This window comes from Macrobrachium rosenbergii, chromosome 45 (assembly GCF_040412425.1).
Source record: "Macrobrachium rosenbergii isolate ZJJX-2024 chromosome 45, ASM4041242v1, whole genome shotgun sequence".
Classification (NCBI taxonomy): Eukaryota; Metazoa; Arthropoda; class Malacostraca; order Decapoda; family Palaemonidae; genus Macrobrachium; species Macrobrachium rosenbergii.
Genome location: NC_089785.1, coordinates 26,570,438 through 26,588,862, shown reverse-complemented (window position 1 = coordinate 26,588,862; position 18,425 = coordinate 26,570,438). Strand labels below are relative to the sequence as shown.

Below are 18,425 nucleotides of genomic sequence, written 5' to 3'. Positions count from 1 at the left end.
TATCTTTGCCAGTTTTGTATACTGCCCTTAGTTCTTCTACTGTGTAAGGGGTGTCCGTGTCATCTGGTGTGAAGCAAGCCTCGTTAACTTCTTCCCATCTGATCGGTGCAAGCTGATCCTGTCGTCTTCTGGTTTCAGGAGAGAGATTGTCAGATTTTGTCCTGTTAGCAAAGGACATTGCTAGTCTCTCTGCTTCTTCTAGAGGTTGAGGGTGAGTTGCTATCGCTGACTTCTTTTTCCGGCTACTCTGTTCAGCCATTTCCATAGTTCTGAAAGGGATGTGTGCTCTGATAGTTTAGCACACCATTCCAGCCATTTTTCAATTCTTATTTCCTGGAGCCTCTGATGGACGTCATTTTTGACTGTTTGTAGCAACTCTCTGTTTTCAGCTGTTGCTCTTCTTCTGTAGATCTTTGTCACTCTGTTTAATAGGGTTTTCAGCTGTCTTACCTCTTGGCAGTAGTACCAGGAGTCTTTGTAGCTGTAGTTCCTCTGAGCTGTCTTTATTGGCATTGCTTTATTTGCTGCATTATGTATGGCATCAACTAGGTCTTTTTCTAGTTGGTCTATATCCTCTGGGGGCGTGTACTGTGCTGCCCATTCTTCAAGTGCTAGTCTGAAAATAACCCAGTTTGCCAAGTCTTGATTCCATCTTGGTGGAGGTGGCGGTATTGGAGGTAGTTGTTGCATTTCCAATTCTGTCATTGTTGCAAAGTGGTCGCTGACTAATGTGGGATGCACTTGCCATCTTGTAAGGTGCCTGATTGTCGTTGTGGCAAATGTTAGATCTAATCTGCCTCCTCTTATATGTGTGGATTGCCCTGTGTTGAGCAGTGCGACTCCCTCAAATTCCTCCAGAGAGTAAGCTACGTGTTCCCCTGCCTGGTTAGTGATTGTCGGGGAAGATAGTAGGGGATGATGTGCGTTGAAGTCCCCACATATTATTGTAGGTGTGTCAGTTGCATGGGCGAAGAGCTGCGTCAGTTGTAGTTCTCCTGGGCTTTCTCTATTTATTTTCCTGTAGAGATTGTATATGTCTAGTCTCTGGTTTTGCAGAGTTATTCTAATTGCCATGCTCTCCACATTCTCTCCGCAGGGGATCGGATTGTGTACTCTTACTGCTGGGATTGTATTCTTGATGAGAATAGCCAGTCCCCTGTCAGTGCCTATGTCTGGAGTTGTGTCTGGAGTTGTATAGGCATTATACCCAGCTATTCTAAACTTAGTTCCTGTTTTTAGACGGGTTTCCTGAAGTAGGATGATGTCTACATTTTCTGTTTTGCAGACTGCAATAAGTGTAGCTGTTTTAGGCCTCACTCCATCAGCATTCCAGTTAATTATCTTCAGCATTGTTGTACGTTAGGGAGAAGCGCCTGGGGTCTCTTGGTGCAAAAGTGATGGAGTTATCATCTACCGTATTTGATGAAGATGATGAATGTGAGGGGAGAGGGGTGAGGTTTTGGGGTTTGGTGGATGAGGAAGGTGTAGGATCATGGGGGGAGGTGGTATGTTGGGATGAGGGTGTTGGGGAGGGATTTGTTGCAGCCCATGGGGCTGTCTCCTGCATAGCGGTAGAGGGGAGGGGACATGGAATTACCCTTGAGAAGGCTTTTAATAGTTCTTCTATCCCTGTTTTGATGGCTTCTATGTCCATGCCATTCTGGATGATGCTGGTGGAGAAGTTTGTAAGCTTCTCCTTTAGCTCGGCCGTTTTGAGCCACATTGTTCTCGGCAGAGGTTTTGGTGCTTGCCGTGTATTTGTAGCTGGTCTGGACGGTGTTCTTTTCCTGTTTCGGCTGAAATCTCTTCTGGACTGTTCCAGTTCTGCCCTCGTGTAGAACCTTTTACGGGGCTGGGGTTTGGGGAGGTTTCTTCCCCTAGATCTACTTCTTTGCCCTTCTGGTTCCTTTGGAAGAGCAGCCTTTACTATAGCCAGTCTTGCTGGGCAACCCCAGGCCATAGCGGTATGTTTGAGGTGGCAATTTGAGCACCTGGGTGTGGTTGGTTCTCCAGCTTTATGTTTGTTTATGCACTCTTCAGTCGGGTGCCTCTTGCTGCATACTGCACATATCTCTACCTGAGATATGCATTGAGCCCTGTGATGCCCAAATTTCTGACATTTGTAGCATCTGAGAGGTTCAGGGTAGTAGGTTTTTGTCGTATATTTTCCAAAAATTCCCAGGTCTATTTTCTCTGGGATTTTTCCTACGAAAGTTACCAGGATTGTTTTCGTCAGGCTGCCTTGCTTATTTTTCATTCTTTCCGCAGCAGTTACATATTCCAGTTCTTTTATTCGGCTTTCATGTAGTTCAAATGGGTAGCCGACAACAACTGCTTTTTTGATTCTGTCTTCTTCTTTTAGTTCTTTAAGGTTGATGGCCGAGGTGTTCCTTAGGATGGATAAGGCCTTTTGATCTCTTGTTGAGATTGTCCAGTGTCCCTGCTTATTGGGTCTTGCCAGCATTTTTAGGTTTTTATTCCTTCTTTCGAAGTCCGCTACAGCTCTGTAAGCCTCAGTGGGGTTACTTGCAAGGACCCTGAAGTAAGTTGGTTTTGGCTGGTTCTCATTCCTTGTTTGGTTGGTTCTAGTTGATGTTGGGTTGGTTTCCTCGTGTTCGCTGATCGTGATTCTTTTACCGTGCCTTTTTGTTCTTTTAGACTGTGCTATTTGCCAGTCTTGGTTTCCATCTTCGTCCTGTTCATTGGTTCTTTTCCTACGTCCGTCTTCAGTTCCGGTTCCGGTTTCCATGGTGGTGGGGTTCGTTTGTGTATCCATTTCCAGAGTCATTCCAAGTCGTAAGAAGTGGGGAGGGAGAGACAGACAGTGTGACTGGTCGGGTTGTCCAACCCTTTAAGCCCTAAGGCCCCAGACAAAGTTATACTTGGAGTAGAAATATGAGTTAAAAAAGAACCTGAAATTCAAATGTTATAATTATGAGGATGGGGAGGCCCTATCTATCCTATCAGTAGCTATGTACTGACTGCAGCAGTTGCAGCTGGGGATTCCCCTTACTGCTCTTGGAGCACTAAGACGACCCAGCAGTCAAGTCCTACAGTCAGGGGGTTTGAGGGTAATCAAACTCTTACACCAGTTTATTTTTAAAACTTACTCTTTTCTCCGTCGTATTCCTATCCTATCTCTACACTTGGCTTATAGGCGCCAAGCCTAACGGTCCTGTGCCACTTGCCACAGACGGCGAGAGTGGAAGATTTCGACTCTTTATTCCTGCTTCAACTGGAGTTTTAAGACCACAACGGCTACCAGATGTTCCACAGGAGAGTCTAGTTAGTAGAAAAGTTAGTGTGTCAGTAATTTTATTCTTTCTTATAGAAGGAGCTGTAAACCAGCCAAATATATAGGTTGAGCCTTCTGCAGAAGGCTCTGAAGACGCCCTTCAGTGGCGTGCACGGCAGGAGCAGCAGCAGGGCAGCCCTTACAAGCAGTCAGCAGGGCAGAAGCAGTGCAGCAACAGCAGGCAGGTCCTGGGGTGTCAGCAGCAGTGGCAGCAGCAGCAGCAGAAGCAGGCAAGCAGGCAGGTCCTCAGGAAGCAGCAGAGCAGGAAGGTCTGGGAGGTGTTCTCTCAGTGGGAGCTGAGAGAGCACTGAGAAACGAGGTGCTCAGGTTGGTATTTATAGGGGGGGAGTCTTGATCGGTGCTGAATTATGATTGGCTGCCCGGGGCATGTACCCTCGGGCGGAGCCTATTTTCCCAGGCCGATGTGCGAGCGGCGTTGTAGTGCTGGGGATGAATGGAAGAATTTCGATCCTCCGATGCCGAATTTTGATTCGCACGTTCGCTACGGGGATCGCTCGGTGCATGTCTCCTGGCTGCCGTGGGGAGGAGAAATATTTCCTGCGTGATGTTGAGGGTTGGTTTCTCCTTCCCAATGTGCAATGCTTCCAAGAGGCGTAGGCGGCGGTGGTCAGTAGTTTGGTCAATTATTTCGATGTTCGTGATTATGTTTTTTCTCTCTATTCTCTGGTTATGGACGGTCCTGGCATGATTAAAGATAGCCCCCTCTTGGGCGTGGCAGGAAATCCTCTTGGAGAAACGCATGGTGGTCATACCGATGTAAGAACCGAGGCATCCTCGGACGGGGCATGAGTACCGGTATACCACGTTGGTTTTCTTCAAGGGGTCCTGCTGAGGGGGGGCTGGGTTGTTACGCATAGCCTGTTTAAAAGAGGGTCTACTCCCTTCATATATTATTATTATTATTATTATTATTATTATTATTATTAAAGGAATTGTGAACTTACAGGTATAATAAATTGTGAAAAGGCATTGTGTAAGAGAAGACAGGGCCAAGAACATGACGGTTAACTCGAAAAACGTTAAATAAACCACTTGATTTAAGCATAAGAATCATCCATGGACCTCTCTCTCTCTCTCTCTCTCTCTCTCTCTCTCTCTCTCTCTCTCTCTCTCTCTCTCTCTCTCTCTCTCATTCTCAGAAATGAAACCTTCCCAGGACAGGAGATGTGAAGACAGAATTTCCTCCCAGATTCACTGAGACAGATTCCTGTATAACTTCTTCATCTTCGTTTAACCGAAGCAGGAGGAGGACGTAAAGGGGAATGTCAAAATGTTAAAGGTAAAATATAAAAGGCAAATATAAGAAAAGAAAAAGGAGAGTAAAATAAAAAAAAATAAGAGAGTAAAAGAAAATTGGTGTTCGGAAAAGAAAAAAAATCGCTTCCAAGTTAGAGAGTTCTTTATTTTCGGCTTCATTTCAAAAGACCTTTTTAAAAGCAATTTGTAGGACTTTTAAATCAGCTCTCTGTTGTCCAGTAAGAAATCTGGTTTTTCGCCTTTTTTTATTCCTGAAGATTTTTTTTCTTTTCTGTCTCTCTTGTTAAGAAAGTAAAGGGTTTGCCTCTCTCTCTCTCTCTCTCTCTCTCTCTCTCTCTCTCTCTCTCTCTCTCTCTCTCTCTCTCTCTCTCTCTCTCTCAACATTTAACAGATATCCTTAAAATTTGATATATACCATAGCTTTTTGTCTAATCAATATTCTCTTTTATTTCCAGGTACGTTGAGCTTTTGCATATGATTCAGACTGCGAAAAGAGGTAAGGATATAGGGTTTAGAATATTAATCTCTCACACACACACACACACACACACACACATATATATATATATATATATATATATATATATATATATATTGTGTGCGTGTGCATGTATGTATGTATGTTTATCATAGTTTTCCAGTTTTTTATTTGACATTCATGTTGTCCAATTGCCCAATACACAATATATATTTACGAGAGCTGAACATTGATAAAAATCACTGCACAAGGCTAATTTCAATATCGACATCATTCCCTTTAAACGTGCACCATTCGTTTAAACCACAAAAATGAACCATTCTTTCGCCAGATGCAATTTTACAGAACGTAAGTATCTGGTCACGTTTCAAACACGATTGATGACCAAGATTTGATATACATTTGCTTGATAATCTTGTGTTTAATTCTGCTTGACGGATGGCCGTCTGGATTTGGTTACTGGGTTCGTGTTTATTAATGTTTTTTTTTTTTTTGATGTTTATAGTTTGTGGGTTTTGGTGCGGGATAGTTTTTTAGAAGTCGAGTTGTTCTAAATGGCCCTGTTTGAAAGGATCAGCTCTCGGAAAAATTAAAGGTTTTTGATACATCTTCTGGAGAGAGAAGTATGGACGGATTTCATTGTGCCTTCCCTTGTTATTATTGCTTGTCTCTCTATCTATCTATACATATACATTATATATATATATATATATATATATATATATATATATATATATATATATATACTGTATATATATATATATATATATATATATATATATATATATATATATATATATATATATATATATATATATATATATATATATATATATATATACACACACACACACACACACACACACATATATATATATATATATATATATATATATATATATATATATATATATATGCTAAACCTCTATACAAATAATGATTTGATAACCATTGAACATCGAAGCAGATAGTTCAGTTTTAAATTATATCATTTAGGTCTCGGGTCCCCTTACAGATAAGGCCAGCCATTTTCTTTTTATATTTACCTATATAGTTATATATTTATATTTTGATTGAACACAAACATTCATTTCGCATTTCCTGCTCCTTCCATAGAAGAGCTGTCCACATCTCATTCCCTCTCTTATACAGACGACTGGTTCTGTTCTGTCCTTCTTACGCATAATATCCACACGAACAGCCGAGAGCTCACTCGAGAATCCATTGGAAAGGATATTCCCACTTTTTAAAGGCCCCAGTCTCTTAAGGAACCCTCTTCTTCTTCTTCGTCTTCTTCTCCATATTTTCCTGGGGAAAGTTCCTACAAAAACCGAGCAATTGGCTGAGTGCCCAGGTTTGCTTATACTGTTGGACTCTTGCTTTAGGGCCACTTTCCTCCACTTTCTTTATGAGAGAGAGAGAGAGAGAGAGAGAGAGAGAGAGAGAGAGAGAGAGAGAGAGAGAGAGAGACTATAATGTACCGTATGAAGCCCAACTTTCCCCACCGCGAGTCCCTTTCTGGAAACCCCTTTCTAGAAAGTTTGAGCCTCTAAAGGGAAAGTGCTCGAGTCGGGAAGCCTTGTGTATAAGTGTTGGCCTCGAGACCAGGAAATTAGTCTGTGGTCAAATTTGATTGATATTTTTCTTTTGTTGTTCTGCCTTTTTTTTTCTAGAAATGTTCATAGGCATACTTTTATTTTCATATAATCCAACATATTCCTTCTTGTGTTCGTGTAACTTGTGACTTGTATTTGATGATTTTACAAAGAGTGCCATAGGCCCTGTACAGTATGTCTCTCTCAAGAATCTCCCATAGGTCTGATACATGTCTCCAAAGAATCTGTCATAGGCCTAATATGTCTTTCCGTAGAATTTGTTATAGGCCAAGTACATCCTTCCGTAGAATCTGTTGAGTAAAGTGTGTCTTCCATAGGTCTCAAAATGTCCATCGAGGAATACAGCTGCTGACGCTAATTCTTCTTCTTCTTCTTCTTCTTCTTCTTCTTCTTCTTCTTCTTCTTCTTCTTCTTCTTCTTCTTCTTCAGGATGGCCATTCTCATAAATCCGCAAAGTTCAAAGAAGAAAAAATAAAAGGGAGTTTTATCCTTGAGGCTTCTTACTCTGCAGATAGTCTGAGGCGGTTTCCTTTTGCCTCCGGGAGGAATTCCTCACGAGTTTCTCTTCAGCTCTTTCTTCTTCTCTTCTTTCCGAAGTTTGAGCCTCAGTTTGTCTCGGACGCTTCGGAATTTCGTACGATAAATAAAAGTGGGAGTTTTCTTTCGATTTTGGAAAGGGAAATTGAATGTGATTCGTAGAGATAGGAATGAGGTTGAAAGAAACAGCTTTTTAAAGCAAAACGAAAAAAATCAGGTTTTATCAGATAATTGGGACATGTTTGTGTTTATTATTATTATTATTATTATTATTATTATTATTATTATTATTATTATTATTATTATTATTATTAAGAGCCAAGTGTATCTCATGTTAGAAAGGGTAATTGTGAACTAGAGAATTAACTATACAGTAATACAGAAATATAAAAAAAATAAAGACAAGAAACTAAAATAAAACTAAATATCGGTCGGTGTGAGACTCATGTCAGCCCACTTAAAGTTTGCATAATTTTATTGCAAATCGATAGTGATAGTAAGATCATTTTTAATTACAAATTAATACACGCAGATGAGTTGTCAGTGAAGATCCTGTGGTGTAGAATACGAGATAAGGATTCGTAGGATATCTTAGAATATCGTTAACGCTAAAATATTGCAAGAATTTTTAGAAAACTTAAGTTGACTTATTTAAAGCATCGCCATTTCGTGAGGTGTAAAGTTCCTCCCGTGAAACGACCTCCAGAATAAAGTCCCGGAAGGTAATTTAAAGGTTTAAGGCCATAGGAACCTCCTCTGGGCCAAAAAATCCTTCGGAATCCATGGAATGAGTGTAGGATACATTCCTCGAGTGGAATGACGTCTGAAGATAAGACTTGAGAATAAGTTGGTTTGGGAATTCTCCCTCATACAGGTCGGAGTTCCCAGAGGGGAGAAGGGAGGACCTCGGATGTTTGATTTGACGAAGTTTGGCATTTGAAAAGAGAGTGAGGGAAGGGGAAGGGGAAGGGGAAGGGGAAGGGGAGAAATTATTTGGTTATTGTAAACAGTTTTATTTTATTTTATGTTTGTTTGCTTCGTTTTCGTATGTGTGCCTGTTGGCTTTGACTGTAAAATCACTGAAAAGGTTACTTATTTTTTAGCTGTTTTCTTAGTAAACATAGAACTTATTCGTGTACGTAGTCTCTCCCTCTCTCTCTCTCTCTCTCTCTCTCTCTCTCTCTCTCTCTCTCTCTCTCTCTCTGACTTTGATAAATTACACAGACAACTCTCTCTCTCTCTCTCTCTCTCTCTCTCTCTCTCTCTCTCTCTCTCTCTCTCTCTCTCTCAAAACCTCGATAAATTCCCTAAAGGACAAGCACCTTGTAGAAACACCAATCTCCATTTGGTCCTCTCGGCGTGAGGCCAATAATCCCAAGGGGCCTCCCGTCAGACGTCGTGTCAGTTATGACACCCGAAATCTTTCATCAGGTGCCGTATTTGGCACTGGTGGTGGCGCTTGTGACAAGGATGTGCCAAAGGCACTTGTGTGGATTCCCTAGAGGAGATGTGGGTTTTCATCACAGGGAGAATTTTATCATCGATGTATTCGGGAGAGAAAAAGCGTTCGTTGTCTTCTGAGGAGATAATTGTGATTCAGTATGAATGTACGAGTAAAATCCAGCTTCTCTGGTAATAACGTCTCATTGTGACCCATGCTGCTGCTCTCACCTGACCCTTACACGTGTCTGTTTTGTGCAGGGAGAGAGAGAGAGAGAGAGAGAGAGAGAGAGAGAGAGAGAGAGAGAGAGAGAGAGAGAGAGAGAGAGAGAGAGAGAGAGAGAGATACCATTTCTGTCCTTCGTCATATTTCCTGTCGATCGGAGCCTTTGGCATTTTAAAAAGTTTCAGGTCAGATGTTGTTTGTTATGCCCTCAATACATAATTCCCTGCGCCTTCTCTCTCTCTCTCTCTCTCTCTCTCTCTCTCTCTCTCTCTCTCTCTCTCTCTCTCTCTCTCTCTCTCTCCAGGCGATGCCTTCCCAAGTTAATGAAAAAATAATCCTCCTGTTCGAGAACCTACAGTCGAACAGCAGGAGGAAAAATGTTGAGGAATGTGGAAAATGATTCGGTTAAGAAACTGCAATACAATGATTAGCAATGGCGGATACTGAGGCCTTGAATGGGATCATATTTCCTTTGGAAATTGATCTTTTTATATAAGTTATAAATAACCCTCGTCTCTTCGTGAGGATTCCGTTTCCTATGAATTCCTCGAAATTCAGCAATTCGCCCTGTAGCTGATAATAGAGCAAAAAATAAGTAATAGACGAGAAAAGAAGTAGTATTTTGAGAATGAATACTTCTTATGTTCCGGGTTTTCGCTTCCGAGATCCAGTTCATGAGAAAGAGAACTTTATGCGTTCAGCACGAAGGCTCCAGGAGAAGGACTCGTGGTTCGTGAAAGGTAGGAGTAATGGCAATGCTTAGTCTTGATTCATTCTCTCCCTTTTACTAACTTCTCTCTTTCTCCTACCCCTTTTATTCACTTCTCTCTCTTCCTCTGTATAATATTTTCGTGTGTGGCCATTCTTTGCCACGGAAGATAGCTTCCAGTTGCCTCCGAATGGATGTTTGCCCAAGAATAGTGATAATACTTTGGATATTCTGTTATTGTCGGCATTCTGCTCAGAACTTCAGTTGGCAGATAAATAATTCCTTCTTTATTCCGAGACCTAGTGGCCCTTAAAATCCATTTCACTGAAATCGACTAATTTATAGGCCTATTTCATTTTACAGGAACCTCAACATCTATAAATCTAAAATCATTGCTCCTTTGTAAATCAGGCCTCGATGTGATTCACTGCCACTTGCACCAGAGTGTTAAGACTCGACGCAAGCATGGTATTATTATTATTATTTTTCACAAGGCAAGGTGCCAGCCATGCAACCTAATATTCAACCATCTTTCATCCGCGTTGTCAACCAGCACGAACGGAGCAAATGGAAAAAGTCATATGATGATGCTTCATTTCAGGGGTTTCAAAGCGCAGAATTCTGTGTTTAAGAAGACTGTTAATTAATTAAGGTTAATATCGTATTTACTGTCTCTTTCACCTAGAAAAGTGTAAGATTATAGAAGCAGTTTTTAAACGATAAATTTAAAGATCTTCTTCAAGTTTGCAATATTCTGGACATCAAATGATAGAGAATTATTGACACAGATTTTGAAAACAAAACTTTTGCTTGCTTAGTGGCGAGGATGTTTATAAGTCTTCGGGCAGTAAGACAGACAAACGTACAGACAGATAACGGGATTAATTTGGATGTCTATGGGGGGGGAAGGGGTTAGGGGTTGTTAGTATATTGCCAGGTGGGTAAATTAGGCCAGAGCTGTAAGCACACGGGTGAAAGTTGGTGGGGCAGTCCCACCAGTTCTTCATGGTGAGATCACTGGGTTTATTTTTGTCATTGCTTGATTGTTTGTTGCATTATCTGTCACCCTTTGAAATCCTGACTTTCTTCTTCTTCTTCTTCGTCTTCTTCTTCTTCTTCTTCTTCTCGAAACTTTGTTAAACTTGACTTCCTCCTCCTTCTCTCTCTCTCTCTCTCTCTCTCTCTCTCTCTCTCTCTCTCTCTCTCTCTCTCTCTCTCATGAAAGCGACAGAGCCAGCTGAGATGTGAAGGATTCCTTCCACGGAAGGAAGGACCACCGACCCCAGAGTCCCAAAGAACCTTTATATAAACTGCAGAAGTCAAGGAAGTGGCTGAAAGATTAAGATGAATAATTATTGATTATGAATTACAGAGATAAGTTAGGTTTATTAGAAAGTTAAAAGCCAAAGCACTAATTGGGAATTCATCATCTCAGGAGCAAAATATTATTTTGTAATTATTTCCTTTTACAATGTATTTTGGTAAATAATTTCTGTTATCTCTATTCATAGTCTGAAACCTGAGAGCATTTTTCAGTATCTAATTAGTCCCTAGTACTTTTAATAATAATAATGATATTCCTTATTTCAGTTCAGGACCATATGCATGGAATATACAAAGCAGAGACAGTTCAATATGCACAGTCTAGATACACGAGATAAAATGATAGAAATGATAATCGGCAATATCCACACAGTCGTTGATGTAGTAGTTAAAATAGAATTACTTTATTTCCGTTTTACTTTTGCCTTGTCATGGACGTCACTTATCATTCAGTTGTAAGTGTTTATAAACTTTAGAAACCGCGCTGCCTTCATTAAGTCTTGTGTGAAGTGCAAAAGGCCTTTTATTTCTACTTTATATTTCTTGAGTCTTCAGGTATTAATTTTCATTGTATCTCTCTCTCTCTCTATATCTCCTCGTATTACTGCCTTCATCTTCCTTGTGTTGAGAGAGAGAGAGAGAGAGAGAGAGAGAGAGAGAGAGAGAGAGAGAGAGAGATTAACTAGGTTAACAGAAGCATACTCGTATGCAGAGTGTAATCTTCTGGAAAACTTCAGAAATTAACACCATGAAATGCACCTTGTTAGTCCCCTGAATGATTTACCAGTTTCGCCTCTTTGCCAACCTTTCCCTAGCGATACCCTTTCCTTCCAGGGGCCCAGGGACCCTATACCCATGGTCCCTAGTTCCTAATCTCAGGGATCGTCTGTTATACGCCGAATGGCACTAAAGTCTAGTGTCACAGAAGGACTTTCCTGCAACACGATGTCGCCTTCCTTGAAGTCGAAGTTCTGACAATCACTAATTCCTCCGGACTGTGTCCTTGTTCCCTGCGGGTGTTGGTGCGGGGGGGAGGGAGTGGAGTTTGGGAGAGTGGTGGAGTTTTGGAGCTGAGAGGAGAGTGGCTTGATGAATGCCTCTTCTCCTCACGGGGGCCGTTTAATCACAATTAAAGTAGGAATCAGGAAGGTCATAAATAGGGTTATCTCTCTCTCTCTCTCTCTCTCTCTCTCTCTCTCTCTCTCTCTCTCTCAGAGGCAGACAGATAATTTTATCGGGAATACTTGTAATTATATCGCTGGTAAACATAGATAGCAGCCAATTGGTAATCATATTCTTGATATATAATTGAGACTTGAAATCTTTTCTTCTCCAAAGAGCTTTGCACGACCACGGGGACTTTCCATATAAAGTCGTTTATTTATGAAAGAGAAAAGTTTGTTTACTAAAGTTTGTTTACCTGGAGGCATTACCACATCATCTCAGTGTAAAACTGGGGATGGCTCTAGAAAGCAACAAGACAGCAGTCACTGGCCCCCCGTTCGGTCTGAAAGTTATCAGTCAAGGATGAGCCTCTTTTACAAACAACTTACAGAGGATGTGTTCTCATGTAGGCCTAAGTACAGGTAATGCTCAGAAGTTTTACCATTTTTATTGGAAAAAAAAGCAAAGTCATCATCATGACCATTGCAGTCTCATTACCTTATGTTGATGATGAAGAAAAGTTTATTAATACCATACTGTAAGTATATTGGCTCATAGTCCTCAAATATAAAGCTTCAGGGCACCTGCAATTTAATAGAAATCGGTCTAACATTTTCCCCTTGCTGGCAATATTGATTCATGGGGTTTTACAGTTCAAGAACTAACTGCTCTCTTTTGCAAAGAAAACTGATCACGTATTTATAATTTCTGTCTATTGTCTCCTGGCTGGAAATGTTAATTCATAAGATTTTAAAGTTCAGGAACTGACTACTGACTTTTACAAAACAAGTTGTTCTCCAATTTATAATTGTTATTAATTTTGGATCTGTTCTTTTGAAGAACCTTTTGTAACACCAGATTTCTTCCTTATGGATTGTTGTCTCAATCTAAGTTATGTAGATAATTATCTCCAGCTTTCTTCTTTCACTTTTTTAAAAGTTTAAGGATTTTGACAGCTTCCTCATAGACTTTTTACCCCTATCTTGATCAGTGTTATAATGTTCCTCATTTCTTTTGATCTTTACACCTGTCATATGGGAACGTCTCACCTAAATTGCAAACTCGTTCCCGAGTCACATCCACTCAGTCTTTCTCCTGGAAATGTTTTATTCATTCTGCTCGTTTTAGGCTGAAGGTCACTTCAAGTGACATTAACTTGGGACACCCCCCCCCTCCCCTGTCGAGACAATGTAACATTAAATTCTTGTCACCTTTATTGCCACACAACTTGGCTTTATAATTTAGCTTTCTACGTAAGTTCTTTATCTTTGTATTTTTTTAGAATTTAATCACCAAGAAAATGGATGTTAGTACATTTTTCGTGATGTAATGTAATTCTAGAATTTCAGAAAGGTACCTCATGTCGTTCGTAACGCCGCTAGTGTGTATATTTTAAAACAATCGTGTGGAACAGTATGCTCTTTTGTAGTGGCACCGTTGATCTACAGTTAATACCACACAACAGGGACTTGATATCACGAATCTGCAAGAGCAGGAAAGTTGAACACACATGAATGGAATTGAGTAAAATGACAGTGAATTCACGTAGGCAGAATATCAGGACACTGTCTTACGTAATAATTACAATTAAACACAAGTACGCGAATGAAACTAAAATGTGTCACTATTGATCACAGTTCCACCACAATCAAAATCACAGGAATCTCTGAGGGAGAGGAACAGGAATATGGCTGTAGGAATTAGGAGAACAGGTATATAAGCACAGGTAGGATATGGTTAAGGGGCCGACAAACAACTTCCGATCACATTACCTTAGGTCCGTGGACAAGATACATATGTGTGTGTGTGTTTGTGTTTGTATGTCTATATATCATATATATACATACATATATAGATACATACATAAATAGATACATACATAAATAGATACATACACACATACAGACGTGAGGTTTGTAAAGCCAGGTTTCTGCTGTAGGGCGCCAGTGGAAGCGTTGTCAGTCAAGGTTCCCCACAAGAGGGAAATTCGACGAAGCGTAGGGGTGCTGGAAGACTAGTGGGGCATCAGCGTGCAGAAGTGAATAGCTGGATACGGCAGTCTTCAGCATAGCAGCGTAGGAACTACTTAAAGTAGGACTCTAGCCTAGTCTCTCAGTGACCTCTGGACCAGGGGATGTCGTCAGGTAATTTAGCAGGGTGACGTCTGTGGGAAGCGGCTAGAAGGAGGAGTCCAGTGGCTTGAAGTCGGGAGAATAGACTAGCAGAGTAGCGTAAGGTCGACTAGTGGTGATGTGTGTGTGTGTGTGTGTGCCAGGAGGGTGACGTTGCAGAGTGGTGTTGTAGAGGTAGCTAGCATGGGGTATTATGCTAGCAGCGTGACTTCTGAAGAGGGACTAGCAAAGAATGGTTTGCCAGTATACCACAGTCCGCCCCAGCGACGGTTATATTTTGACATTTCTGACAGCCTCTTCTTAATGGGTCCTCCATTGTCTTCCTCGCAGAGCGTGCCATTAACCTGGCCAGGTACCTAGTAAGGTCATTGTATGGTGGCCAGGTAGAGGTTTGAGAGAAGAGGTGTCAGTGGGGTGACAATTAGATGGGAGAGTCGAGGGATTTGTAGGCAGGGATGCAGGTGTTAGTAGGTGGAGCTGCAGGTGCGGGTCAGGTCAAGAAAGGTGACCCTTGATGGCAGCACAGGTAGTTGGGAAGGGGAGGGGGGCGGGGGGGGGGGAACTCAGAGAAATGTGAAGGAGCGCGCGTGACTTTGGAATTGAGAAGAATGGTAACAATAGAAGGAACTCTCAAAGGGAGCATGCAACTTGCAAGCAGCTGCTAAAAATGTCACCTTAAGGATGTAATACTAGGGTCAGGTCAGATCAGTAAATGACTTGCATGCATTTTTTAATTTTTTCGCGTCAACAGCTGAATGAAGAAGCTGAGAATGGATTGTGTTAACATCAAGTATTGATGTAAGTCTTTATATCCATTAAGTAATTTTCAGTTCAGATTTGGAGGGAAGAATATTACAACACAGTTTTGTTTAACATTTGCTTTTTTAGAAATCGAATATTTCATGCAACATATTGAAATAAAATGTTAAAAATCAGCAAAACGAAGATGTGCACAGACATTCCAGCTGCCACATGAATGTAGACACGTTCAATTCACGTCGTTCATTTATCCTGTTACTGCCTTCAGTCTCTCTCCTTCCTCTTCAGTCTGTCTCAGTCTCTGCTTTCGAATTCCTTAACATAAAAAGCACTCAGAACCTTTTACTTCCCTCCACAGGCCACTTTTTTTTTTTGTTGGGGGCGGGTCCCCCTTTCCTGACAGAAGACAAGGTTGGACAGAGTTTTTTTTTCTGTGTACCTGATCTGAGAAACTCCTTAGTTATTCATGACACTTTTGTTCTTTTTTTGTTTAGTATTGGAGCGACGCGAGAGGCTTTTGATCCCTTATGCATGGATTTCTTCTCTCCTTCCTTCTCCTCCCCTTCTTCTTCTTCTTCTTCTTCTTCTTCTTCTTCTTCTTCTTCTTCTTCTTCTTCTTCTTCTCTATTCCATTTTATTCCATTTTCCAAGGAGGATAAAATGAGCAGTTGTTTCATTCACTGTAAAACCTTGGTTCTGTCTCCTTGGCAGCGCTGTTAAATTTTTACGCTCGCTTATAATAGGGGGGGGAGAGAGAGAGAGGAAGGATTCCAATGAACCTTTTAAAGATACTGTTTCAAAAGCACCTTGCTCATTTGTTTCCACGTTGTTTGTTGCTGACAATTATTATGGTACGGCTTTGTCATCTGTCTGCCTAGTCTTCTAGCTGCTGCTTCTTCTTCTTCTCTAGGATTAGAGAAGAGAAGTTTGGTCCCCCGTAGGGACATTTGTGGCCCACAGTTATGTAAGAGGACTCCAAAGATGTCATGGTGCAAAGGTGTCTCATTGGAAGACTGCGACTTCAATAAGAGTTGCGATGCGCCTAGCGATAGAACCCCTAATCATGAGCTCTGTTTGAAATACTTAAACAGAATTTCTAGTGTCATTACTTTCGAATTTAATCGAAAAAACGATTACTTGAGTAGCCTTATAAATAATTTTTTTTATTAAGGAAATGAAGTATATCCTCATCACAGTCTGTCCTATGATGGTCACTGTGATAGCAGCAATGTGCTTAAATTCTCCTTTCAGAGAATGAGAAGTAATTAAGAGTTTTGCTTTCGCGGTTTAATTAGCTCGTTAAAATCCTTCCCCCGGCCCCAATTACCGCCCAGTTATTAATTTGGTCTTTGCTGATCGCTGTTGATATCTCTCTCTCTCTCTCTCTCTCTCTCTCTCTCTCTCTCTCTCTCCATTCATTTTGGCTCTTTCTTCTCTGTGGGGAGGACTGGCGTCCTTCTGAGTGTTTGGTATGGACCAGTTATCATCTGCAATCGATACGTGTATGAAGACAGATATAAAAATGCCTATTAAGGATATATCAGGTGCTCCGGCATTTGCTCTGTTTTAAAACAACGAGGTCAGGTGGTTTGTTATTGTCGATTTAATGGCATTGGGTATGCTCTATACTGTACACCAATATATATATCTGTATATGTATGTATATGTATATATATGTATATATATATATATATATATATATATATATATATATATATATATATATATATATATATATATATATATATATATTATATGTAAATACTTTCAGTATATTTGCAGATAATGCCATTAACAACTGTCCTAAAGTGGGATGGGGGAGGTAGGTGGGTGGACGGGTGACCAGAATCCAGTATTAGTGAGTTTTAGTGTCATTGTTCAACGTGATAGTGTGATTTCCTCTCGGCCTAAGCGTTCTGAACGATCATATTTAGACGGCGGGAATTGCGTTGCAATTAAACCAGTCATGCGGTCGTGATTGCTTTTTTTTTTTTTGACCAACTCTTCCTTTTCCAGATTTCAATTAAATCTGCAAAAGTTCATTCATCCACAACGTAACAGCATTGATTGGGCTGGGCGCTTCTATTTTTATGCGCATGCGCGAGGGAGAGTTTTCTCATTTCGTTTCGAGTGGAAATTGGAAATTGTAAAGTATATTGGTCCTACCTAATTTTGGATTCGGTTTTGCGGTGATGCTGCTTATGATTTATAAGTTGTGTGTGTGTGTGTGTGTGTGTGTGTGTGTATGTGTGTGTACAAGCAGCCACTCACCTCATTAGCGAGAGACCAATATCCCCTTGAGGCTTAAACCCATCGAGACTTCGCTGACCTATGCAATGAATGATGTACCTGATGGTCAGCTGACGGCATTGGGTCGCAGCCTCAAGCTGGGAGGGATGGAAATGTAAGGAAAGAAGGAAAGAGAAATTGACGATTTTTAGCGAAGATCTTCGGATTCCACACCGTCATATTATGATGAAATGAAAAATAAAAGAATGGCCTCGACGAGGTAATCCTGTGCCTCTTGGGAGGAAGCATTCATCTGAATCTCGACAGATTCTTTCTGAAGGTAAAATCGGATGTTTCTTAACGGTGATGACTGGTTGCGTCATTATATGTTGTAAATTGCATCATCTGATGTTGCACATTGAGTCATCCCATATCGCAAATCCTTCGGAAGCCATTGATTACATCTTTGTTGAATGATAATAGGGCTCTAACGAACCGGCAAATGTAATGAAGCGTCTGAAGAGAGAATCTATTTCGGGAGAGAGAGAGAGAGAGGCTTTGTATTGCTGCTCTCTTCGGGTGATGATGAATTTTTGATGAATCCTTCAGGATGAATGAGCTTCGTTTTGTGGCTTTGTCCTGTCGCGCCTTTTCGCTTTGAAAAGGGTATTCGTTAAGTTAAGCCCCCCCCCCTTGGAATTTGTCTCTTGCAGTTTGCATCAGAGGTCATTCTGGGGTCCAATTGATTGTGGTTGTCCTGATTTGAGTTTGGTGGTTTGTGTGTTTCATATTGTGTTATGGATGAATTTTTTTTTTTCATAATATAAACGGGAATGTACACACGGCTCACTAATAGATAGAGCATCAGTCCTTTTCATCAGATTTCTGTAAATCAATGTCTTTTTTTGTTGCAACGTAACTAGCATTTGCAATATAATTTTGTCCACACTATAGTAACCCATGTCAGAAACATGTAGATAATTTATGTACATGTCATAAACATGTTGATAAATTATCATATACATGTCATAAACATGTAGACAACTTACTGTATAACTATCACAAACATGTTGGAAACACGTCAGAGACCGTAAGTAGATGACGGACCTTTTGGCAAATGCAAGATTGTCTTATGAAGCACTGGATAGTATTAATATAAAGTCGTTGACTTGTATGAAACATGTTTGTAATATGTTTGCTATAAGTTGTCGACGTGTGTTTATTCTTCTGAAGCGTAAA

The 18,425-nt window shown here is 40.7% G+C and overlaps 1 protein-coding gene across 1 annotated transcript; it reads right to left on the bottom strand.

Moving 5' to 3' along the window:
- Positions 1 to 219: 219 nt before the first annotated feature.
- Positions 220 to 1,074, bottom strand: LOC136829978 (uncharacterized). Its single transcript, XM_067089155.1, has one exon. The coding sequence runs from the start codon at positions 1,072 to 1,074 to the stop codon at positions 220 to 222; it is 855 nt and encodes a 284-aa protein (XP_066945256.1).
- Positions 1,075 to 18,425: the final 17,351 nt, after the last annotated feature.

Bases quoted from the DNA above. Each gene is read 5' to 3' on its own strand.
- LOC136829978 (XM_067089155.1), bottom strand. From the start codon at position 1,074: ATGGCAATTAGAATAACTCTGCAAAACCAGAGACTAGACATATACAAT.